This window comes from Heterodontus francisci, chromosome 5, assembly GCF_036365525.1.
Source record: "Heterodontus francisci isolate sHetFra1 chromosome 5, sHetFra1.hap1, whole genome shotgun sequence".
Classification (NCBI taxonomy): domain Eukaryota; kingdom Metazoa; phylum Chordata; class Chondrichthyes; order Heterodontiformes; family Heterodontidae; genus Heterodontus; species Heterodontus francisci.
The window spans coordinates 111,191,240-111,218,375 of NC_090375.1; the positions used below are offsets into that span (position 1 = coordinate 111,191,240).

The 27,136-nt window shown below is 45.6% G+C and overlaps 1 protein-coding gene across 1 annotated transcript in view; it reads right to left on the reverse strand.

Annotated features, from left to right (window-relative positions):
• ttpa (tocopherol (alpha) transfer protein) overlaps window positions 1–22,778 on the reverse strand; it is a 108,350-nt gene extending 85,572 nt beyond the window's left edge. Inside the window, exon 1 of the mRNA XM_068030900.1 lies at window positions 22,451–22,778. Coding sequence (XP_067887001.1) covers window positions 22,451–22,666 — 216 coding nt within the window. The 5' untranslated portion in view covers window positions 22,667–22,778. The remainder of the gene's footprint in view (window positions 1–22,450) is intronic.
• Between the last annotated feature and the right edge of the window lie 4,358 nt (window positions 22,779–27,136).

Sequence of the window (27,136 nt, forward strand, 5' to 3'; positions counted from 1 at the left end):
GTTTCAATGACATTTGTCTTTGACATGGTTGACCACACTGTCCTCCTCCAATGCCTCTCCACCATCATCCAACTAGGTGGGACTGCACTCACCTGGTTCCATTCTTATCTTCCAGTTGTAACCAGAGAATCACCTGCAATGGCTTCTCTGTAAACTTGAGGTTATCCAAGACTCTGTTGCCCGTGTCCTAACTTGCAATAAGTCCCGTTCACCCATCACCCTATAATCATTGACCTACATTGGCTCCCGGCTAAGCATCACTTTGATTTTAAAATTCTCATCCTTGTTTTGAAATGCCTCCAAGGTCTGGCTCCTCCCTATCTCTGTAATCTCCTCCAGCCAAAAACTCTCAGACAAAAACAAGAAATGCTGGATTCACTCAGCAGGTCTGGCAGCATCTGTGGAAAGAGAAGCAGAGTTAACGTTTCGGGATATGTGTGCTCCTCTAATTCTGGCCCCTTGAGTATCCCTCTAATTCTGGCCCCTTGAGTATCCCTGATTTTAATGATTCCACCACTGATTGAGCGGCTAGTTTCTATTTTTTTTTCTTCTTGGCCGGCACGGACACGACAGGCTGAATGGCCTCCTTCTGTGCCGTAATTTTTCTGTGGTTCTATGACCATATCTTCACCTGCCAAGGCCCTAAGTGCTGGCATTCCCTCACTAAACCTCCTTCCCTCTTTGCTCCTTTAAGGCGCTCTTTATAATTTAACCTTGACCAAGCTTTCAGTCATCTGGCTGAATTTCTCCTTATGCGGCTCGATTAAAATTTTGTTTGATAATGTTTGTGTGAAGTGCCTTGGGATGTTTTACAATGTTAAGGTGCTTTTCAAGAAAATCTGCTATACCAAATGATGAGGAACTTTAATTGATCAGCTGGAAACTTGCATTAAACTTTTATTGGAAAAAATCCTGCAGTTAACTTTAAAAAATAGCAGTCAGGATGGCCACCGCAATTTGCATCTGAAACACTTTTCACATTCTGAGGCATCAGAGAGGAGACACATGTCTCATGATGAGAATGGTTCAAGGGTTGAGGAACTTCAGTAATGAAGATAGATTGGAGATGTTAGGACTGCTTTCCTTGGAGAAGAGAAGGCTGAGAGGTGATTTGATTGAGGTATTCAAAATAATGAAGGGTCTGGACAGAATAGATAAGAGAGAAACTGTTCCCACTCATGAAGGGATCGAGAACAAGAGGGCACAGATTTAAAGTATTTGAAGCAAAAGTGACATGAGGAAATACTTTTTCACGCAGCAAGTGGTTAAGGTCTGGAATGCGCTGCCTGAGAACATGGTGGAGGCAGGTTCAAATGAAGCATTCAAAAGGGAATTAGACAGTTATAATGAAAAGGAAGAATGTGCAGGGTTATGGGCAGCAGGCAGGGGAATGGAACTGAGGGAATTGCTCATTCAGAGAGACAGTGTGGACATAATGGGCCGAATGGCCTTCTTCTGCACTGTAACAATTCTGTGATTCTATGAGCCTGTACACAAAACAATGGATTGCTCTATTGATTACACGACCTGAGATTCCTTTCATTGCACAACAGTCAAAGCCATCCTGGAACATTAGCACTGAAAGGGCCAACCTTTCCAGTTGTAAAACACTGTCATCTGAGATCCTGAAATTCCTAAACTTGAATCTCATTAGAAGGTTTCAGAGAATACACTGAGGCAGTCATGTGACTGTCTGTCCATCTCTGAAAGCTGTGAGTTTCCCTTGGACAAAGCAGACAAGCCAATGACTCAAACTGTGCAGGAGCCAGAAGGGTGCTCCCTCTCTCTCCATAAGGTCTAGTGGGGCATGTGAAGCCTAGCTGCTGGTAGCTAGATCCAAGACAAAGACATCAGGGGAAGAAAGCCACCTACAAGTTTGCCTCCAAGAAAACCCTGAGCCAGATGGGCCAGCCATAAAGTGGACTTCTACCAGCCAAAGACTCCAAGAACACAACTTCAGCCAGAAGACAATGGAATCACCCAACCCCACGGACTGTGTATAAATCTTAATTTATTCTGGTCTCTAATCCAACCACAAATATACTCCTCACTAAGTAATCTATTTGTGTGTATGTGATTCTCGTGTGAATGTGTGCATGAATGTATAAAGCAATTTTATTATTTTATTTAGATCAGGTTTAGATTGTTAAGTATAATACTCACCTCTTTCTTTTTTAAACTCAAGAAAACCTGTCCAATTGGTTCTTTCACAATCACAACAAAGGAAAAAGTAAAACACTCAATGAGGTGCTAAGCACATCCACTGTTTAAAAAAGGAATAAACCCTGTTGCGGTCAAATAAGAGGAAGAACAAGAAGGGAGTCTGTGATCCCTCTTACCTGGCCGTAACAGTGCTGTATAAATATAAGTTGTTACCGTTGTTGATGTACACTGAAGAGACAGCCAAATTTGGAAATAGACAGAGATGCAGACATAAATAAGAAGAGGCAAAGACACAGACATAACCATATTTGTGCCCACTATACTTCTATTATTTATTAATCATTTGCATTAAAGGCCAGCTACCCGACGGGATCAGACGACACGTGTCAGGTTCGGGTCAGGTCGGGTTGCACTTCCGGGTCTGGCATTTGGGCCCGGGTCAGGCCTGGTCGGACACACTCTATCACAGGTAAGTGGCTCCACTGTGAATTTAATTTTTAGTCGAGAAAGGTGGTTTTGTTACAGTTATTATAAGCTTGTGCAGATCAGCAAGAAAGTGAAAAACAGAAGGTAAGTTAACTGATGGTCGGGTCGGGTCGGGTCAGGTGCGGGTAAAAATGGAAGAACTCGGCCGGGTCGGGCTCAGGTCGGATGTGGTTCTGTCGGGCTCGGGTCGGGTTTTTTTTGCAGCCCCAAACAGGCCTTTAATTTGCATGTTAAACTCAGTGATCACAAAACCCGAACTTAATTCTTTAGAGCACAATATTATTGTGTCCTGATTCTTATCCTTTAATAATATGGTGGCTAATTTCCAGGTGTCATGCTCTACTGATGAAAGAACAGAATAACAAGAGTACTGTTCAACTTCATCAATCAATGCAGACCATATGCCAATTTCCAGGGTCATTTAAATATTCGAGGGTGGCCTGCACCTGTATGAGTGTAACAGAAGGACTTGCCCAAAACACACCAGGGCCACGCTGCTGCAATGGCAGAACTGAAGCCCAGAAAAGGCTGAGGAGAAAATGGAGCGGTTTTAAATTGTTCCTAAGGCTGCAATTGGCCACTGCTGGAAAGGTAATCAGCCTCCCCACCATATCCATTACCTTTTTATACGAAAGTTGAAGCTGGGCCAGGTGAGGGCAATATTAATGAAATATCTAGGGTAGTCCAGGATATTCCGCAGACACACACCCAAGATATGATGGATGAGAAGAGAAGGGGTGTGAGTGTGGAAATAGGTGGAACACACGTCCAGTTCTCCCACATCAGAATTTGAGTTGGAATTTAAAGGGGATGGAAACCTAGAACAGGATCTGCTTCAAATGTTTTTTTATTCGTTTCATGGGATGTGGGCATCGTTGGCCAGGCCAGCATTTATTGCCCATCCCTAATTGCAAATGAGAAGGTGGTGGTGAGCTGCCTTCTTGAACTGCTGCAGTCCATGTGGGGTAAGTACACTCACAGTGCTATGAGGAAGGGAGTTCCAGAATTTGACCCAACGACAGTGAAGGAACAGCAATATAGTTCCAAATCAGGATGGTGTATGGCTTGGAGAGGAAATTACAGGTGGTGGTGTTCCCACGCATTTGTTGCCCTTGTCGTTCTAGGTGGTAGAGGTTGCGAGTTTGGAAGGTGCTGTCTAAGGAGCCTTGGTGCGTTGCTGCAGTGCATCTTGTAGATGGTACACACTGCTGCCACTGTGTGTCGGTGGTGGAGGGAGTGAATGTTTGTGGATGGGGTGCCAATCAAGCAGGCTGCTTTGTCCTGAATGGTGTCAAGCTTCTTGAGTGTTGTTGGAGCTGCACTCATCCAGGCAAGTGGACAGTATTTCATCACAATCCTGACATGTGCCTTGTAGATGGCTGACAGGCTTTGGGGAGTCAGGAGGTGAGTTACTCGTTGCAGAATTCCTCGCCACTGACCTGCTCTTGTAGCCATGGTATTGAAATGGCTACTCCAGTTCATTTTCTGGTCAATGGTAACCCCCAGGATGTTAATAGTGGGGGATTCAACGATCGCACCTGGTCAATTTTCCACATTGCCAGGTTGATGACTGTGTTGTAGCTGTACTGGAGCAGCTTGGTTAGGAGTGTGGAATTGAATGTCAAGGGGAGAGGGTTAGATCCTATCTTGTTGGAGATGGTCATTGCCTGGCACTTGTGTGGCGCGATTGTTACTTGCCACTTATCAGCCCAAGCCTGGATATTGTCCAGGTCTTGCTGCATTCCTGCACGGACTGCTTCAGTATCTGAGGGGTCGCGAATGGTGCTGAACATCAGCGAACATCCCCACTTCTGCTCTTATGAATGAAGGAAGGTCATTGATGAAGCAGCTGAAGATGGTTGGGCTGGGAACACTACCCTGAGGAACCCTGCAATGATGTCCTGGAGCTCAGATGATTGACCTCCAATAACCACAACCACCTTCCTTTGCGCTAGGTCCGATTCCAACCAGCGGAGAGTTTTCCCCCGATTCCCATTGACTCCAGTTTTGCGAGGCTCCTTGATGCTATACGCGGTCAAATGCTGCCGTGAAGTCAAGGGCAGTCACTCTCATCTCACCTCACTCTTGAGTTCAGTTCTTTTGTCCATGTTTGAACCAAGGCTGTAATGAGGTCAGGAGCTGAGTGGCCCTGGCGGAACCCAAACTGAGCGTCAGTGAGCAAGTTACTGCTATGCAAGTGCCGCTTGATAGCACTGTCAATGACACCTTCCAACACTTCACTGATGATTGAGAGTAGACTGATGGGGCGGTAATTGGCTGGGTTGGATTTGTCCTGCTTTTTGTGTACAGGACATGCCTGGGCAATTGTCCACATTGCCTGTGATGCCTGTGTTGTAGCTGTACTGGAACAGCTTGGCTAGGGGTGTGGAATGTTCTGGAGCACAGGTCTTCAGTACTATTGCCGGAATATTGTCAGGACCCATAGCCTTTGCAGTATCCAGTGCCTTCAGTCGTTTCTTGATATCACATGGAGTGAATCGAATTGGCTGAAGTCTGGCATCTGTGATGCTGGGGACTTCGGGAGGAGGCCGACTTGGATCATCAACTCGGCACTTCTGGCTGAAGATTGTTGCAAATGCTTCAGCCTTGTGTTTTGCACTGATGTGCTGGGCTTCCCCATCATTGAGGATGGGGATATTTGTGGAGCTACCTCCTCCTGTTAGTTGTTTAATTGTCCACCACCATTCACGACTGGATGCAGCAGGACAGCAGAGCTTGGATCTGATCCATTGGTTGTGGGATCGCTTAGCTCTGTCTATCGCATGCTGCTTATACTGTTTGGCATGCATGTAGTCCTGTGTTGTAGCATCAGCAGGTTGATACCTCATTTTGAGGTATGCCTGGTGCTGCTCCTGGCATGCCCTCCTGCACTCTTCATTGAACCAGGGTTGATCCCCGGCTTGATGGTAATGGTAAAGTGAGGATAGGCTTGGCCACGAGGTGACAGATTGGGTTGAGTACAATTCTGCTGCTGCTGGTGGTCCACAGCACCTCATGGATGCCCAGTTTTGCATTGCTAGATCTGTTCGAAATCTATTCGATCTAATCGAAATCGAAGGCTATTGCAGAAAATACGGAAGTATGGGGTTGAAAGTGATTTAGAGCTTTGGATCAGAAATTGGCTAGCTGAAAGAAGACAGAGGGTGGTGGTTGATGGCAAATGTTCATCCTGGAGTTTAGTTACTAGTGGTGTACCGCAAGGATCTGTTTTGGGGCCACTGCTGTTTGTCATTTTTATAAATGACCTGGAAGAGGGTGTAGAAGGGTGGGTTAGTAAATTTGCGGATGACACGAAGGTCGGTGGAGTTGTGGATAGTGCCGAAGGATATTGTAGGGTACAGAGGGACATAGATAGGCTGCAGAGCTGGGCTGAGAAATGGCAAATGGAGTTTAATGCGGAAAAGTGTGAGGTGATTCACTTTGGAAGGAGTAACAGGAATGCAGAGTACTGGGCTAATAGGAAGATTCTTGGTAATGTAGATGAACAGAGAGATCTTGGTGTCCAGGTACATAAATCCCTGAAGGTTGCTACGCAGGTTAATGGGGCTGTTAAGAAGGCATATGGTGTGTTAGCTTTTATTAGTAGGGGGATCGAGTTTCGGAGCCACGAGGTCATGCTGCAGCTGTACAAAACTCTGGTGAGACCGCACCTGGAGTATTGCATGCAGTTCTGGTCACCGCATTATAGGAAGGATGTGGAAGCTTTGGAAAGGGTGCAGAGGAGATTTACTAGGATATTGCCTGGTATGGAGGGAAGGTCTTACGAGGAAAGGCTGAGGGACTTGAGGTTGTTTTCGTTAGAGAGAAGGAGGAGGAGAGGTGACTTAATAGAGACATATACGATAATCAGAGGGTTAGATAGGGTGGATAGTGAGAGTCTTTTTCCTCGGATGGTGATGGCAAACACGAGGGGACATAGCTTTAAATTGAGGGGTGATAGATATAGGACAGATGTTAGAGGTAGTTTCTTTACTCAGAGAGTAGTAGGGGCGTGGAACGCCCTGCCTGCAACAGTAGTAGACTCGCCAACTTTAAGGGCATTTAAGTGGTCATTGGATAGACATATGGATGAAAATGGAATAGTGTAGGTCAGATGGTTTCACAGGTCGGCGCAACATCGAGAGCCGAAGGGCCTGTACTGCGCTGTAATGTTCTAATTCTAATTCTATCCCATCTTGCATAGTGGTAGTGCAGTGGCGTAGTGGTATTGTCATTGGACTAGTGACCTAGGGTAGTGCTCTGGGGACATGCATTCAAAGCCCACCACAGCAGAAGATGGACTTTGAATGCAATTAATAAATCTGGAATTAAAAAACTAGTCTAATGATGGCCATGAAACCATTGTCGATTGTTGTAAAAACCCATCTGGTTCATTAATGCCCTTTAGGGAAGGAAATCAGAAGTCCTTACCTGGACTGGCCTATGTGTGACTCCAGACCCACAACAATGTGATTGGCTCTTAGATGTCTTCTGAAATGGCCTAACAAGCCACTCAGTTGTATCTAACCACTATGCAGACCACCCGGCATCAACCTAGGCAACAGAAACAACAATGGCAATTCCAGCCCTGTCTACCTTGCAAAGTTCTCCTTCCTAACATCTGGGGTCTTGCGCCAAAGTTGGGAGAGCTGTCCCACAGAATACTCAAGCCACAGCCTGACATAGTCAAACTCATAGAATCATAACTTACAGACAATGTCCCAGACACTGCCACCACCATCCCTGGGTATGTCCTGTCCCACCGGCAGGACAGACCCAGCAGAAGTCGTGGCACAGCGGTATATAGTCAGAAGGAAGATTCTCTGGGAGTCCTCCACATCAACTCTGCACCCCAGAAAGTCTCATGGCATCAGGTCAAACACAGGCAAGGAAGCCTGCTACTGATTACCACCTACCGCCCTCCCTCAGCTAATGAGTCAGTACTCCTCCATGTTGAACACCACTTGGAGGAAGCACTGAGGGTGGCAAGGGTGCAGAATGTACTCTGGGTGGGGGAATTCAATGTCCATCACCACGAGTAGCTCAGTTGCACCACTACTGGCCGAGTCCTAAAGGTCATAGCTGCTAGACTGGGTATGCGGCAGTTGGTGAGGGAACCAACAAGAGGGGAAAAACTTACTTGACCTTGTCCGCACCAATCTGCCTGCCGCAGATGCATCTGTCCTTGACAATATTGGTAGGAGTGACCACCGCACAGTCCTTGTGGAGACAAGATGCTACCTTCACATTGAGGATATTCTCCATCGTGTTGTGTGGCACTTACCACCGTGCTAAATGGGATAGATTTCAAACAGATCTAGCAATGCAAAACTGGGTGTCCGTGAGGCGCTGTGGGCCATCATCAGCAGCAGAATTGTACTCAACCACAATCAATAAGCCGGCATATCCCCCACTCTACCATTACCATCAAGCCAGGAGACCAACCCTGGGCGGCACAGTGGTGCACTGGTTAGCACTGCAGCCTCAGAGCTCCAGCGACCCGGGTTCGATTCTGGGTACTGCCTGTGCGGAGTTTACAAGTTCTCCCTGTGACCGCATGGGTTTTCGCCGGGTGCTCCGGTTTCCTCCCAAAGCCAAAGACTTGCAGGTTGATAGGTAAATTGGCCATTATTGGCCCCTAGTGTAGGTAGGTGCTAGGGGAATTGAGGGAAGGTGGGGATGTGGTAGGAATATGGGATTAATGTAGGATTAGTATAAATGGGTGGTTGATGGTCAGCACAGACTTGGTGGGCCAAAGAGCCTGATTCACTGCTTGTATCTAGAAATAATAAATAAATGAAGAGTGCAGGAGGGCATGCCTCAAATTGAGGTGTCAACCTGATGAAGCTACAAGGACTACTTACGTGCCAAACTGCATAAGCAGTATGCAATAGACAGAACTAAATAATCCCATAACCAATGGATTAGATCTAAGCTCTGCAGTCCTGCCACATCCAACCGTGAATGGTGGTGGACAATTAAACAACTAACTGGAGGAGGAGGCTCCACAAATATCCCCATCCTCAATGATGGGGGAGCCCAGCACATCAGTGCGAAAGATAAGGCTGAATCATTTGCAGCAATCTTCAGCCAGAAGTGCCGAGTTGATGATCCATCTCAGCCTCCTCCTGAAGTCCACAGCATCACAGATGCCAGACTTCAGCCAATTCGATTCACTCCGTGTGATATCAAGAAATTACTGAAGGAACTGGATACTGCAAAGGCTACAGGCCCTGACAATATTCCAGCAATAGTACTGAGGACTCCAGAACATTCCCCACGCCTAGCCAAGCTGTTCCAGTACAGCTACAACACTGGCATCTACCCAACAATGTAGAAAATTTCCCAGGTATGTCCTGCACACAAAAAGCAGGACAAGTCCAACCTGGCCAATTACTGCCCCAGTCTACTCTCAATCATCAGTAAAGTGATGGAAGGTGTCATCAACAGTGCCATCAAGCAGCACTTGCTTTGCAATAACCTGCTCACGGACGCTCAGTGTGGGTTCCGCCAAGGTCACTCAGCTCCTGACCTCATTACAGCCTTGGTCCAAACATGGACAAAAGAGCTGAACTCAAGAGGCGAGGGGAGAGTGACTGCCCTTGACATTAAGGCAACATTTGAACACGTATGGCATCAAGGAGCTCTAGCAAAACTGAAGTCAATGAGAATCAGGGGGAAAACACTGTGCTGGTTGGAGTCATACCTGGCACAAAGGAAGATGGTTGTGGTTGTTGGAGGTCAATCATCTCAGCTCCAGGACATCACTGCAGGAGTTCCTCAGGGTAGTGTCCAAGGCCCAACCATCTTCTGCTGCTTTATCAATGACTTTCCTTCAATCTTAAGGTCAGAGGTCGTGATGTTCGCTGATGATTGCACAATGTTCAGCATCATTCGCAACTCCTCAGATACTGAAGCAGTCCGTGCAGAAATGCAGCAAGACCTGGACAATATCCAGGCTTGGGCTGATAAGTGGCAATAACATTCGCACCACACAAATGCCAGGCAAAGACCATCCCCAACAAGAGACATTCTAACGCTCTCCCCTTGACAATCAATGGCATTACCAGATGCATCTGTGGCAGGCAACTTGGTGAGACTGAGGTCAAGTACGTTTTTCCCTCTTGTTGATCCCCTCACCACCTGCCGCAGTATAGCAGCAATGTCCTTTCGGACTCGGCCAACTCAGTCAGTAGTGGTGCGACCAAACCACTCTTGGTGATGGACATTGAAGATCTCACCCAGAGTACATTCTGCGCCCTTGCCACCCTCAGTGCTTCCTCCAAGTGCTGTTCAACATGGAGAAGTACTGACTCATCAGCTGAGGGGGTTGTGGTAGGTGGTAATCAGCAGGTTTCCTTGCCCATGTTTGACCTGATGCCATGAGACTTCCTGGGGTCCGGAGTCGATGTTGAGGACTTCCAGGGCAACACCCTCCTGACTGTATACCACTGAGCCACCACCTCTGCTGTGTCTGTCCTGCCGGTGGGACAGGACATACCCGGAGATGGTGATGGTGGTGTCTGGGACATTGTCTGTAAGGTATCATTTGGTGAGTATGACTATGTCAGGCTGTTGCTTGACTAGTCTGTGGGACAGCTCTCCCAACTTTGGCACACACCTCCAGATGTTAGTAAGGATGACTTTGCAGGGTCGACAGGGCTGGGTTTGCCATTGCTGTTTCTGGCGCCTAGGTCCATGCCAGGTGGTCCATCCAGTTTCATTCTTTATTGACTTTTTAGCGGTTAGGTACAACTGAGTGGCCTGCTAGACCATTTCAGAGGGCATTTTAAGAGTCAACCACATTGCTGTGGGTCTGGAATCACATGTAGGCCAGACCAGGTAAGGGCAGCAGATTTTCTTCCCTAAAGGACATTAATGAACCAGATGGGATTTTACAACAATCGACAATGGCCATTATTAGACTAGCTTTTTAATTCCAGATTTTGCTTTTTAAATTGAATTAAAATTCCACCTTGGATTCAAACCTATGTCCTCAGAAGAATAGCTTGAGTCTCTGGGTTACTAGTCCACTGACAATACCATTACACCACCACCAGCCTACTGATGCCCAATTCTGGCATCTTTGGTCAATGGAATTTCAGCACACAGATAATTATTAGAGGTTGCCTGATCCCTGTAGCCACAGCTTAAGCTGTAGTAAATAAGAAGGTGTTTCCTTAAAAAACATTTACTTCTTTACACAAATTCCTATTTTTTCAATGTACCTAAAAGAATATTTGCTTGATCCTTGTGGATTGTTACTTCCCAAGAGCACAGGATTACTTTCTAATTTCTTTCCTGTGGTTTTCTTTCGAAATCATCTTTGGGATGTGGATGTTGTTGGCAAGGCCAGCAATTATTGCCCATCCTTAGTTGACTTTGAGAAGCTAGTGTGGGCCTTTTCTTGAACCAGTAAATGTACTCCCACACTGCTTTTAGGTAGGGAATTCCAAGAATTTGACCCAGTTCCAAGTCAGGATGGGATGCAAATTGGAGGGGAACCTGGAGGTGATGTGTTCCTGCGTATCCATTGCCCGCGTTGTTCTAGATTGTGGATGTTGTGGATTTGGAAGGCACTGCTGAAACAGCCCTGGTCAGTTGCTACAGGGCATCTGGTAGCTATGGTGTGGCAGTGGTGGAGGAGGTGCCAAGCAAGCAGACTACTTTGATTTGGACAATATTGATCTGTTTTGTGGAAGGCAGTCAGGCTCTCTCTTGTTATAGATGGTCCCTACTTGGCACATGTGTGGTATGAATGTGGCTTGTCCCTCATCACAAGCCTAGCTGTTGTCCAGATCTTGATGCATGTAAGCATGAACAATTTTATTATTTTAGGAATTGAAAATGGAACTGTACACTGTGCACTCATCAGCAAATAGCCCCACTTCTAAACTTATGATGGAGGGAAAGTCATTGATGAAGAAGCTTGAGATAGTTGCGTTTCAGATGCTGTCCTGAAGAACTCATGCAGCAATGCTCTGGAGCTGAAAGGATTAACCTCCAACAACCACTACTATATTGCATATAACTCCGGCAACTGGAGAGTTTCTCCCTCAACTTCCACTGATTTCAATTTTACCAGAACTCCTTAGTGCCACACTCGGTTGAATGCTCTTTTGATGTCATTAGCAGTCACTCTTACCTCAACTCTGGAATTTAGGTCTTGTGCCTGTATTTGGACCAAGACTAAAATGTGGTCTGGAGCTGAGTGGTCCTGGTGGAATCCAAATTGAGGATCAGTGAGCTTATTGATGAGGAAGTGCTACTTGATAGCACTTTTCACAACTTCTATCATTTTGTTGATGATTGGTCGTGGAATTGTTCCATTCTGCATGCTGCTTTTGTTGTTTAACATGTATGTAGTCCTGTGTTGTAGCTTTCCCAAGTTGAAACCTCATTTTCAGGTATGCTTGGTAATACTCCCAGGATAGTCTTCTACACTCATTGAACCAGGGCTTGTCAACTGGCTTTATAGTGATAGGGAAGTGAAGAATGGTGGTGGTATACAATTCTACGGATGACTCAGAGCACCTCCTGGATGCCATGTTTTGAGCTGCTAGATCTGTACTTAACCTGGCTCACTTAGCACTCTGCCAAGCAACACAAATGGATATCCAGGAAGTGTGTGGTAGTCAATCTTACTCATGTTATCATGGGCAGAAGATCACCAACAGGTAAACAGCTGCGGACAACGTCAAGTAGGTTACCACCTCATGCTTGTTTTCTCACAACTTGCTGCAAACCCAGTCTGGCAGCTGTCCTTCAGGACTCGGTCAATGGTGGTACTAATGAGTCACTCTTAGTGAGGAACATTGAGGACCCCACCCAGAATACATTGTGTTCTTTTGCTACCCTAATGCATCATCCAAGTATGGAAGAGTACTGATGCATCAGCTGAGGTAGGGCAGTGGGTGGTAATTGTAAAAAGATTTCCTTGACCGTCCTTAACCTGAAGCAATGAGACTTCTTGGGATCCAGGGCCAATGCTGAGCTGTGACACAACACACCCAGGAATGTTGATGAAGAAATATAGTATGTTATGCTGATAAATATAATTATGTGAGTATGACTATTTCAGGCTGTTGCTTGACTAGTCTTGGCACAGCTCTCCCAAATTTGGCACCAATCCTCAGATGTTAGGTGAAGAGTGTCTTGCATAACCAGCTTGTCTGAGTGTGCCTTTGCAGTGTCCTGATTAGATGCAGCCAAGTTGTCAGTTCCATTTTATTCCCGTTTTTTTCTACGCAATTTGATACAACTGAGCACTTGCTCGGCTACTTCCGATGGCAATTAAGAGCCAACCACCTTGGTGTAGCCCTGGAGTCACATTTGGGCCAGACTGGATAAGGATGACATGTTTCCTTCTCTATAAGATATTAGCGAACCAGTTAGGTTTTTACAACAACTCAATAGAGTCATGGCCACTTTTACTATTCCCCATTTTCTTTTTTCCAGTTTTAAACTGAATTCAAGTCCTCAAACTACAATGGTAGAGTTAGAATTCATATGGTCTGAATTATCAGTCTAGGTCTCAGGATTATTAGTCCAATAATAAACACTACAATATTGTGCCTCAAGCGTATCTTTATTTCCTTGTACTTTCTCATTTCAGAAAGCATACTTTGAACCAATGATGAAAAAAACTGACCTTTTGTTCCACAGTTATTCCAAAGAAATCTTATTTATTTAGTTTAAATGTTGCACTATTTGTAAACACAAAACAGGTACCGAGAATGTGAATATGAGAGGTCAGTGGTTGCTGGGACGCTGACAACGTTTTGCAAACTTTCTGCTGAACAGAGTTTACATTGTGTGCTGAGGAAGAAAGGAGACACAATGCAACAGAGGGGTACTGTAACTGCACCCACCTGCCATTATCTGCATGTATAGCAAAAGACTGACTTATCTAAGGAACATTACATATGTTAGCTAGGATTCACCCAGAAAGCTGCGATATAGGGTTATGCTGAATGCTGCAATATGACTTGCAGCCAAATGTTAGAATAGACATGATTCTGCCAGTAGTTATCAAGGTCACTTCAGCCTGAACTCATAGCTCTGGCTAGCATTGCTGTATCTGTCAATGTGCTAGCAACACATGTATCAAAAATGAACGCTGAGCCAAAAGCTTGGTTAAAAAGGTGGGCTTTAAGGAGGTTCTTAAAGGAGGGAACAAAGGTGGAGAGATCTCCAGCATACAACCTGGCATCCGATGGTGGGCCAAAGGGAGTGGAGGATTCACCAGAAGCCATAGTTGGAGGAATGCAGAGTGCTTAGAAGATTGTATGTCCTGAAGAGTTTGCAGAGCTAGGATGGAGAAAGACCATGAAGGAATTTAAACTCAATGATGAGAATTTTCAATTTGAGGCATTGGGACAACCTGGAGCCAATATAGATCAGCAAGAACAGGGTGTTTTGTGAGCAGGACTTGGTGCAGGATAGGATTTGAGGGTTTTGGATGAGCTGAAGTTTATGTAGGGTGCAGGCTGTGAGGCTGACCAATTAAGATTTAGAACAGTCGAGTCTGAAAGCGACAAAGGCATGGACGAGTTTCAGTTGCAGATGGTCTGAGGCAGTGGTGTAGATGGGTGATGTTATGAAACTGTAAGAGAGTGGTCGGTCAGTATCTGGGGTCACAACATCAGCTCAGGGTCAAAGTTAATGTTGTGAAATTTGGTGGCTCAACTTGAGACAGAGTGGGAGGGATTGGTGGCGAGCATATAGGGCTGGCTTTCTTGTGGGAGGTGGGGGTCCCAGCACTGGGCTGAAAAGGTAGAGGAAACCCCACCTTGGCCTTTTCCTGGAGAGATCCTCCCATCTTTTTATATCAAAGTTTAAATGGCTGGGATTCCTGTCCACTTAAAGACGGGGATCCTGCCTCCATGAACTGCCAGCCAATCAGACGGCCGGCAGCTCAGCAGTGCCGACAGCACCACCGGGATCGGTGGCCAGTGCCAGTACTGCAGAGGCCTCGGACCCAGGCCCAGCGCTGGAACTCTGGACTAAAGTAGGTGAGATAGGGTCGCTGGGACCAATCCGGAAGGCCCAGGCAAGGGGGTGATTGAGCAGTCCAATGGGAGGGGGGGGCGGTCCCAGGGTATGAAGTGGTTCCTGGCGGGGGTCCTCCATGGGCCACAGATTGCCCAAGGAGGAGGACTCCCACCCACAAGCCCACAGGGAGGATGCCCCGTGTTACATGGCACCTTCTCCGCATGGTGGAAGTACCCCCCACCATTGGGAAGATCACAGCAGCGGTGGAAAGAGGCCCTTAATTGGCCATTAATAGGCCACTTAAGGGCCTCAATTGGCCTCTGGGCGGTAGGATCATCGTCGGCCTATCCCGCCCCCGGGACGATAGCTGGGCAACAAGGAGACCACGGGCCCTCCGGCCCCCGGCGTGATTTTCCGTGCCCGTCCCCCCCCCCACCCGCCTCCAACTCTGCCTCAAGGGGGCCCATAAAATCCAGCCCACAGTCTTTGTACAAGGGATTAACGACAATGGTATTAGACTTTCTAATCTTTAACTTGAGACTCGTGGATGTTGGATATGCACTCTCACACCCCAGAGACACTGAAGGGGTAAGGCCATGGAGGGATTTGAATACAGGAACAGAATTTTAAATTTGAGGCATTAGTAGGTCAGTGAGAACAGCAGTAGTGGGTAAATGGAACTTGTTACAAATTAGGATATGTGCAGTAGAGTTTTGATTGTGCTAAAATTTATTTTGGGTGGAAAATAGGAGGCTGGCCAGGAGAGTACAGGAATAGTTGAAAATCTGGAGGTTAGAAAGGCAGGGGTGAGAATTTCAGCAGCAGAGGAATGAGCTGAGGCAGGAGCTGAGACAGGTAATATCACAGACTTGGAAGGAGGCAGCTTTGATGATAGAGAGGATATGGGATCAGAAACTAAGCTCAGGATCAAATAGGCTACAGAGGTTGCAAACAGTCTGGTTAAGCCTAAAACAGCAGCTAGGAAGGGAAATGGAATTGAAAGCGAGGGAACAGAGTTTGTTCTAAGTGTTGAAGATAATGGCTTCAGTCTTCCCAACAGGAGAGTAATTACAGAAAGATGCAAGTTTAGGGTCATGGCCAGGGAGGGAATCTTGGGGGATGTTTGGCCCAGTAAGCTAGGGGAAGGGAGGGATGAAGCAGAGGCAGCTGAATGGATGGCCTCAATCCTAATGACAAAGTGGTCCATGAGCTCCTCATGCTTGTTGTTGGAAGTTAGGATGGAGGGGGCAGGGGAGAGGGGTTTAAGGAAACAGACAATAGTGGAGAAAAAAAGACAGGGTTTTCTTTGCATTCCAGGATGATCCTGGAGTAGTGATCAGTTTTGGCAGAGGAGAAATTGATGTGGTCCAACCAGATCTAGTGATGAATGGCTAAACCAATTGAACGACTCAACCACTTTCGGTATTGTTTCTATCAATTGTCACGCACATGATAAATCTTTCATGGACTATCTCTGAAGAGTTATGAAAATAGGATTTTGCCTTTAAAAAATTAACATTTTAAAAAGTGAACAATGGTCCAAAATGGCCACCGACAAAAAAGGGATTAGTCTTTTGTGTATCCAAACAGTCTGACAAAGACAAAGGATAAATCTTCAAAGCCAAAAGGTGTTAATGAAATCCATCTTACACCTATCCTAAATCATTCCAGAATTGAATGTCTTCTTCTAAAACAAAGGAGGTGTGAAATAGCCACGTCCTGAGCCATTGTGCGATCAGCACGGGGAAGAAACCAGGATGTCTTCTAACAGGAGGTGAGAAGTGACACAGTTTTACCTTAACGGGGGGAGAGAGAGAGAGACTGACCCAGAAGGTGATGCTACTTGTAACAGATGGCATTCCAGCATGCCAGCAAGCCCATGTCCTGCTGGAAGTGACCTTCAACAGAACCTTCAATCGAGAGAGAAAATCTACAATCATTTCAGGCCTGCAACTATCTAGAATTGAGTCTCAGGAGAATTCAACAGGTTTATTGTAATCTTTCTCCGCACTAAAAACCATCTTCTGCTTTCACTTTTCTATTTGTTTCTTCATTTGTGTGTGTGTGCATGTGTGTGCGCACTCGCAAGTGAACGCATGAGTGGATGCTGTTGTGACAATTTCGGGATAAGGCATAATGATCAATAAACAATTGACTTTCTGTTTTTAAAACCTACAAGAAAACCAGTTGCTGTCTGGTTATTTGAAAAATAAAACTAATCTCTAATACAGATACTCTTGCTGTGGTCAGGTGGGAAAATGAACAGTGGCAACCACCCATGTCACACAACGTGGCTGTAACACAATGATAAGTATATTCTGTGTTGGTCCCATCTACATGCATCACACTTTCTTTATCTGGGTTAAAACACCATTTGCCATTGCTTCACTCATTTCCCTAGTGCATCTAAACCTTATTTCAGAAGACTGTACTCCACTACAGTTTCAACACTTGTAACACTTGTACAAATTCTAGTATCATCTGCAAACCCGCTGACCGTATCGCAACACCACTGTCCAGGTCATTAATAAAATCAGTGGACACCAATCCCTGGAGTACACTACGAGTAACCTGCCTCTTGGATAATCCACAACCATTAAATACAATTTTTTCCCTGTCAGATATAAGCCAATTCTTAATCCAATGTATCAAATTTCCACTGATATCACAAGATTCCATCTGGTGAAGTAAGCTGTGTGAGATATCTTATCAAAGGCTTTCTGAAAATGTCAGCCAGATTATCCTTATCCAATTAACTTGTAGTTTCTTCAGAAAACTCGATTAACTTTGTAAGATCCAACTTTCTTTTCTGGAAGTAGTGTTGAGTATCTCCAATGGACTCCTCTTTCCCAGTGATCTTAAACAGCATCTCTTAGGATCACTTCAAGCATCTTTCTTATAATGTATGTTAGACTAAAGGGTCTGCAGTTCCCTGGTTCTGATTTGTCTGCTTTTTGAAAATTGTAGATACATGAGTTGCCTTCCGCTTAAAGAAACTATTGACTTCGTAGCAGTCAGATACAACTGAGTGGCTTGCAAGGCCACCTCAGAGAGCATCTAAGAGTTAACCACATTGCTGCAGTTCTGGAATCACATATAGGCCAGACCAGGTAAGGACAGCACATTTCTTTCCCTAAAGAACATTAGTGAACCAGATGGGTTTTTACAACAATCGAAAATGGTTTCATGGCCATCATTAGACTAACTTTTTAATTCCAGATGTAATAATTGAATTCAAATTTCACCTTCTGATAAGATTCAAATCCATGACTCCAAAACAATACCCTAAGTCTCTGGGTTACTAATCCAAAGACAATACCACTATGCCAGCACCTCCCCATTTGAACATAGACAAAAGAGCTGAACTCAAGAGGTGAGGTGAGAGTGACTGCCCTTGACATCAAGGCAGCATTTGACTGACTATGGCATCAAAGAACCCTAGCAAAACTGGAGTCAATAGGAATCAGGGGGAAAATTCTCTGCTGGTTGGAGTTGTACCTAGGAAGATGATTGTGGTTGTTAGAGGTCAATCATCTCAGCTCCATGACATCACTGCAGGAGTTCCTCAGGGTAGTGTCCTAGGTCTAACCATCTTCAGCTGCTTCATCAATGACCTTCCCTCAATAATAAGGTCAGAGGTGGGGATTTTCGCTGATGATTGCACAATGTTCAGTACCATTCGCAACTCCTCAGATACTGAAGCAGTCCGTGTAGAAATGCAGCAAGACCTGGACGATTATCCAGGCTTGGGCTGATGTGGCAAGTAACATTTGCGCCACACGTGCCAGGCAATGACCATCTCCAACAAGAGAGAAACTAACCCTCTTCCCTTGACAATCAATGGCATTACAATCGCTTGAATGCCCTACTATCAACATCCTGGAGGTTACCAATGACAAAAAAATGAACTGGAGTAGCCATATAAATACCATGGCTACAAGAGCAGGTCAGAAGCTAGGAATCCTGCGGCGAATAACTCACTTCCTGACTCCCCAAAGCCTGTCCACCATCTACAAGGCACACGTCAGGACTGTGATGCAATACTCTCCACTTGCCTGGATGGGTGCAGCTCCAACAACACTCAAGAAGCTCGACACCATTCAGGACGAAGCAGCCCACTTGATTGGCACCCCATCCACAAACAGTCACTCCCTCCACCACTGACGAACAGTGGCAGCAGTGTGTACCATATACAAGATGCACTGCAACAACGCACCAAGGCTCCTTTGACAGCACCTTCCAACCCCGCGACCTCTACCACCTAGAAGGACAAGGGCAGCAGATGTATAGGAACACCTGCAAGTTCCCCTCCAAGCCACACACTATCCTGACTTGGAACTATATCACCATTCCTTCACTGTCACTGGGTCAAAATCCTGGAACTCCCTTCCTAACAGCACTGTGGGTGTACCTACCCAACATGGACTGCAGCGGTTCAAGAAAGCAGCTCACCACCACCTTCTCAAGGGAAATTTGGGATGGGCAATAAATGTTGGCCTAGCCAGTGACACACACATCCCATGACTTAATAAAAAAAAACTATTCTGATTATTGAAGATATGGTAAGGGGCTCAAAGAGCACCTATCCCATCTCTTTAACCACTCTTTCGTGAATGTCATCTGGACCTGCAGCTTTATCCATTTTGAGATTTCTGATTCTATCCAAGATGAAATCTCCATCTATTTTAAGATTTATAATGTTATTTACTACCGTACATCCCAGAGCCGAAATATGAAGAGACCCACAGCATAATCTTCTGGCTTACTCCAAAGGATACCAACAAGGGAAAGTATTCAAAAACTTGCTGTTCCTCAGATCAAACTTTTTTAGTTGAAGGACTGCTTTTCAAATGGATTAGCAATCACAGATCGCCCCTCTCTAAATTATAATACTGTAAACTCCTTGCGTAATTACATTTCTGTCTGCAAAGTTCATCAGTGTCCTGTTGAAATTTTGCCAGGGCTGTCCGATAGAGGAACATTGATATTATCGGTGATGTGAAAATATTTAAATTCCATCCAGCTGAAAGGTAACTGTATAGGTTCACCAACATTCCTGTTGAATATTTCACCACACACCTCCCTGCTCTTCCTGTGGTGGGATTAGGCTCAGTGGTTTCTTGCCCACCTACTGACTACACAGCTGCTGAGTGTTCCAGGGATTTGTTCTTTCCCCTCTGATATTTACCATTCTGTCTGCATTGGAATATCGCTAACATGCTGCCTGGTGTGCAGCATTCCTGCCATCAGGACCCCCCAGTAACTGGGACCGCGGATTTAGTCCGGGTCCACTTATAGGCCCAGCTGCCATACTTAGTGAACGAAGCTCGGCTTAATTATCATTCCAGGTCCCTGGACAATTCAACAATGGCAGCTCCTTCCTACCCTCCCCTAGCCCCAGAGCTGTAAATCCATTCCTGATGTGCCTGGAGCCTCTCGCCTCCTCTCTCGGGATTCTCAGTCAGTCCGAGGCCCCACTAATCCGGTTATGTCCCTTTCCAGAGCTGACTCAGCCCCAGAGCTCGCTTACCAGTGCAAGTGCACCAGCCCCTGAGGCCTGAAATTGAACTCCTGGTGTGTGAGCCCTCGGATGCACCACTCAAGTGGACGAAGGAAATCAAAATAACAGCCAACAGCCCACGCCCGACCGTGCCATCGCCGCAACAGGTCCTCTCCATATTATTTCATGGGCCCCCAGAAAATATCTATAAACCCCCAAGGATGCCCTTTCTCGCAACAGAAATTGTGCATGATTGCAATAATCAGGTAAATGTACCCTCCTGTATAGAAAATTCTCATTTACTGTCCAATTAGCAAGTAGAATCCTAAATCAAAATGCTGTTGTGAAAACTGACAGTGAAGCATTGGAGTGCATCGGAGCTGTCAATGGGAAACCTCTCTCTGATCAACATGGATACCGTGAGATCCTGCCCAGAACTAGACAGGAAGAAAGAACATTCCTGTATCTGCTATCAATTAAAATGGAAGTCTAGCCTCACCCCTCCTCCCAGATAGGAAAAATTGAATGAATCTAAACACCCATAATCAAACTTAAATTGTCTTCACAATTCAGAGTTAAATTGTACTTACTGCTCTTATCCCACCTTTAAGAACATGGGGCATACAACCAAATCAGACCAGCCAGCCCTGAATTCAGAAAAATAAACCGAGGCAGTGCTGACTTTTGGCTGCTGGACTGACACAGCACCCTGGTTGATCACTTGTACCCATGGTAAAGCTGTGGCTGCTATTTTGAGGCCCTGGCATTATTTGCATCAGGGTGCCAGGCAGAACCAGCTTGCCAGATTACACTGTTACATAATATTTAAAGCACAAAAACAGACCATTCAGCACAACAAGTCCATGCCAGAGTTTATGCTCTCCAAAAGCCTCCTTTTAGCTTTCTTCATTTAATCTCATCAACAGGTCCTTCTATTCTTTTCTCCTTCAAACATTTATCTAGCTTCCTCCTAAATGCATCAATTAGGGATGAATTAAGGCTGGCCAATATCTGGCCACAACAGCTAGCTGTGCAAGGCAAATTCACCAGTTGGTGCGGCAGGAGTCGGAGATGGTGAGGTGCTATCATGAAGGAGGGATCCTTCCTGATGGAACTGTGACACAGATTATTTATGTGGAGCCCAGAGGAGCAGTCCTGCTCCTACATGCCCAAAGAAATCATTTCAAACTTACCTTTGTTGGGTCTCTTAGACTCTATCGACTGTAGAAGTGATTGGAACCTGCAGAGCACATAGATGCAGCTCTTCAGTGGAACTCACTGCACCAACAGTTCCCAATATTTCACTATACCTTCTCACTATACAGAGAACAATTACACAGCTTTTCTTTCACTTTTATGGGAACTCGTATTGCTCTAAGTTTAAATAATTCTTTGTATTTAAGTACTTTAGTACAAAATAACACTTTAATATCTTAAGTCCACCTGTACTATTTTAGTACATTTTTACATAAAATATTTTTCACTGCAATTTGAAAAATACATTGTTAGAATTCAATGATTTAAGCAATTTCCAGTGAAACAAAACTTATGTATTAACCTAATTCTCTACCTATTCCAAGGTCTAGTACAATTATCAATTATCTGCATCACAATTTTACACATATTGTTAAATTCTAACAATGGATCTTTCAAATTGCATCTGCATTATTTTGCTTTTGTCCCTTTTTTTAACAGCGTGATAAGTCTTAATTACTGCCAAACAACCATTCCGGCACTGAAAATTAACTTTTATAAATGTGGCGTCTCATTCCTCCAGCTTTGAACTGCATTCAACCCTCAATCTGATTGGTTAAGGAGCTACACAGTTGCTTGACTTGGTTACAGAGTCCCACATATCTTGTAGAGAGCGCTGCACTGTTTCAATCAACAACTTACTGCAGAGTCTTTTAGAACATAAACAGACAAGAACAAGTCTAAGGATCAGTCCTGGGCTTGGGCTGCACTTTAATGAAAAGTCTTTGAATTGAGTGAGAAACAAATACATTCTCTCGAGATTTTTGCTCATGAGCAGTTTAACACCGGTGTTGTTATTTACAGGTCCTGAAAGTTATCCTCAGCTACAGATTCCGGCAACCAAGGCAGGTGTGAAGAACTGGAAACATCTAAAAGTTTAGATGTCAAAACATCATGCTTTCTGCTCGCTGCCTCGAGCAACTGAAAACTCAGATTGCGAGGAGTGCCTCTGACATTAACAGCACCCTCGGCCCCTTCTTTCTCTCTCTCTCTCCCTTGCCTTATTACTAATTTCTTCCCCTCCACTTCATCTGCCTGTTCCTGTCGTCTCACCTTCAGCGCCAGCTCGATATCGAAGTCCCGGGCTCTCAGAAACTTGAGAAGGAACTCATTCTCCAAGCCCAACGGCCAGTGTGTGCTACACTGCCGCGCTCGGAGCCGTAGCTCCGCGATGGAGCGAAGCATTGAGTCGGAGTAGAGCTGCTTCTCACACGGATCCTTGTTGCTGTGGCCCACGTTCGCTTCGTGCTGATTATACTCTGCCGACATGTTCTCTTCTATTTTCAATGACTGCAGTTAGCAGCAGACACCCTGAAACCACACGCCCACTACGTGTTTTCTCATTATAATACTTTAAGCGCCATAGCACCTAAAGGTTATGACTGAACTTATTGTGGGCAGGACCAAGGCGACATCCAATCGCATACTGGACTTTTATTTACCCTGATTGTTTTGATATTTCACAAGACAATAACTCGGGGTGGGCTATGTTGCAAGATATTGACTAACGTGGAGAGAGCAGTTGAGCCAGGTTTTTTTTTGCCAATTTTCTTTTCTAGTGAGGCTAAAAGTAGCCCCAGCGTCCAAGCACAAATGGCTATTGGACCGGATCATTCAGGTGGCCAAGCTGCACCTCCATACTGCCAACTCGCATTGCTGTTTATTTCCTGTTTATGGAATTGCCACACCCTCTTACACAAGCCCAGAATTTGCAGGGTTTTTGATGGTGAATTGCCAGTGTTAGCTGTCATTACCCCTCAGAATCTGATCGCAACTTCAGGATTTAGTGCAAGCACAGATTAACATGGAAATTCTGCAGTTGTGGTTTGTCATTCACCACTCTGCCACAGGCTGCACTAGGTAACCCATCCACCACAAGCAATAAGTGAAATCAATTGATTTGGCGCGAATTCCTTTTCTGCTCTCATCGCTGTCAGAAACCCTATAAGAAGGCTTATTCGGTGAGGTGTAACTGGGCCTTTAATGGTGATCTGACGAATAACTACTGCTGAACAACCGATATGGCCCTGCAAAAATGTAGACACTCTGTCTTGTGAGGTAAAAGTGACAGTGGTACTCAACGTTTTCACTATGCTTCGTTCCAGGGATCAGCTGGAGATATATGTGGTATCTCCCAGTCAGTGGCCCATTGCTGCATGAAGGAGGTGGCAGATGCCATGTACCGTCAGGCTGCAAACTTCAGTTCACAACTGATCAAAGTAGTCAGGCTGAGAGGGCAGTCAGCTTCAGGGCCATGGCTGGATTCCCTCTGTTGCAGGGGGTCATTGACTGCACTCATGTGGTCATCAAGGCTCCCTCAGAACACCCAGGTGCCTTTGTGAACAGGAAGCAGTTCCACTCCATAAATATTCAAGTCATCTGCAGCCACCTTAATCGGATACTGCAGGTGTGTGTAAGGTTTCTGGGAAACTGCCACGACTCCTAAATCCTTAGACAGTCACAAGTGCCTCAGCTGTTAAGACTACCCAAACGCCTTCTGAATGCTGAATACTGGGGGACAAGGCTATCCACTGAAGACATGGCGACTGACATCTGTATGCAAGCCCAACACAAAGGCAGAGGAGACATACAACTGCTGCCATATCACTACAAGGCCACCATCGAGCAGGCCATCAGCCTTTTGAAGATGAGTATTATATGCCTCGTCAAATCTGGGGGAGCTCTGCAATGCGCCCGCTCAAGGGTCGCTCACCTCATTGTGATCTGTTGTGCCTTGCACAACCTGGCGCTTCAGAGTGGAGTAGTGCTGGAGCCAGAGGACCACACTGAGCAGGTCACCACCTCCTCCTCCTCTGACAGCTGCTGGCCGATGGAAGTGATGCTGTGGGGCCCAGGTCACACATTTGTCCCAGGGAGACACACGACTCTCTCATCAGCAAATGCTTCACATGAGTTCAAGTGCAAAGGGTGACCAAAACATGGAGTCCTCACCCAGAGGCGCCCTTGTTGACCTGTCATCAGAGGTCCTTACCGTCTCACAGGATCCATTATCACAGCATGCCAAGGCCTTCTGTCAACACATAAGCAAAATACTGCGGATGATGAAAATCTGAAATAAAAACAGAAAATGCTAGAAGTACTCAACATGTCAAGAGTGAAATAAAGTTAATCCTAACTCTGTTTCTCTTCACAGGTACTGCCTGACCTGCTAAGTATTTCCAGCATTTTCTGTTTGTACTGCTGCCAACATAGGCACTCCTGAGGCGCTCACCTTTACACACCGCCCTATATTTGATTCCACATCTGGTCAGGGCCAACTGGTGCAGAAATAAAGGCACAAGCCTTATAGATTGCATCACATGACATTTAACTCTCATAACACATTAAAGGCATTAAAAAAAAATTATCACCAAGTGAAACCCCAAGTGCTAGTCTATGCATTTATGCACTCACTTGTGGTTGCTTCTATGTGATGCTCTCCCTGCACCTGGAGTTGATGTGCGGACAGCCTGCTACCTTTCTTACTCCAGTGGATTAGATGGCCGTAGCTTGCGCCCTCTGGCTGCTTGAACCCTACTGGGACCCAACACATTCGGCAGAGCCATCTGCATCTAAGCAGGGGCCAACTCAGTCATCAGACCAGCATGCAGCATTAGTGCATCAGTAGGGCCAAGGAGACAGTTTCAGAGGAGCCCTCATTGCTTTCAGCCTGCCCTCTTTAGCCATTTCAGATACCACATGCACTCCCATGGTTGCCTGGAGTGTGTGACCTCCAGGCAACAGGGACATGCATGGCTGGCCCACCAATCACTCCACACGTCTGTGCGCACTCCTGAATCCATACAGTGCTATGTTGCATGTGTCTCTCCATGAGAGCCACCACTCTTGCAGCAGATGCACTCACATGCCACAGACATGGTACAACTAATGGCTTGGATGGACTCCTCCATCATTTGTGCATGGAAGTGACAGCTTCTGGGAACTCTGACAGATGTTCATACTTTTCTTGCTGCTGCTGAAGCATCTGCCCTGAAGCTCACCATCTACATGAAGCTGAGCAGTGCTGAGCCTCTCCTCACTCCTCCAAGGGGAAGTGGCCTCCAATGTCACTGTCTCCATTACCTCCTGCTGCACATTTGTACAGTGCACCAGATTGTGCCACCTGTTCTACATGCACAACAATGCCCACTGATGTGAGTGTTTCTGCACTGCTGGATGGTGCACTGGAATGACTTGATGCTGTCTCCTGAGATGGTGGCGGATGCTCTGGGGTGACCATACGAACATATGAATTAGGAGCAGGAGTAGGCCATTCGGCCCCTTCAAGCCTGCTCAGCTTTTAATAAGGTCATGGCTGATCTGATTGTGGCCTCAATTCCACTTTCCCGCCTACCCCGATACCCTTTGACTCCCTTGTTAGTCAAGAATTTATCTACCTCTACCTTAAAAATATTCAATGACCCTGCCTCTACCCCTCTCTGGGGAAGAGAGTTCCAAAGACTCATGGCCCACTGAGAGAAAGAAATTCCTCTCATCTCCATCTTAAATGAGAGACCCCTTTTTTAAAATTGTGTCCCCTAGTTCTAGTCTCTTCCAGAAGGGGAAACATTCTTTCAGCATCCACCCTGTCAAGATCTCTCAGGATCGTATATGTTTCAATAAGCTCACCTCTCATTCTTCTAAACTCCAATGGATACAAACCCAACCTGTCCAACCTTTCTTCATAAGATAACCTCCCCCATCCGGGTATTCGTCGAGTGAACCTTCGCTGCACTGCCTCTAAAGCATTTATATCCTTTCTTAAATAAGGAGACCAAAACTGTACACAGTACTCCAGATGTGGTCTCACCAATATCCTATACATCTGTAGCAAAACATCCCTACTTTTATATTCTATGCCCCTTGCAATAAATGACAACATTCCATTTGTCTTCCTAATAGCTTGCTATATCTACATATAACCTTTTGTGATTCATGTACCAGGACACCCATATCCCTCTGTACCTCAGAGTTCTGCAATCTCTCTCTGTCATGCTGGGTCCCCACCTGCCAAGAGTGAGGTATATTAATTTCACCATATGGGCATTAAATTTTAAATTGTTGCTGGGAAGAAGAGAAGGCCTGCTACAAGGGCTGCCAGACTTGGTGGAGGACATTTCCATACCAATAGGGATAAGAGAAGTTACTTCCCTTATCCACTTATCCTAAAATGGACTTTGATCACCAGATATTGTGTGTTAGAGGAGCATTCCAGAGACTGCTAAGCTGATACAATCCACAAACTGCTTAAACCAGCTGGTCACATGACTAACTGGCTGGTCCAGGGTTTTTTGAACTAGCCACAGAGTTTGAACTGAGTGTTTCTTTGCTCCTGGACTAAAAAGACCTTTCCTGGCTGGCTTGCCACAGCCTCTTCCGTCTGCTCCCATCTCTTTCTCACGGAACTCCAAATCCACTGAAGACACATGAACCCCAAGAGAGAAAAGGTTTAAGAAGAATACTGGGCCCCAACGAAAAGCAAGATCTATCTACAATCAAGGACTCTACAGTGAGCTCGAAGATCCGTAACAAAAACGTTCTTCAGAGATTGTCTCAAACTTTTCCACTTTATTTCTTCTGCTTTGTTCTATCTCTGTTTGCATGTGTGTATCGCATATGCATGCTAGTGTGGGCGCGTCGTGTATCTGTAGAATTGAAGTTTAAGTTTAAGTTTAATAAATAAATGAATTTCTACCTTTTCTTTAAACCTAAGAAATCCTGTTTGTGCTGGTTTCTTTG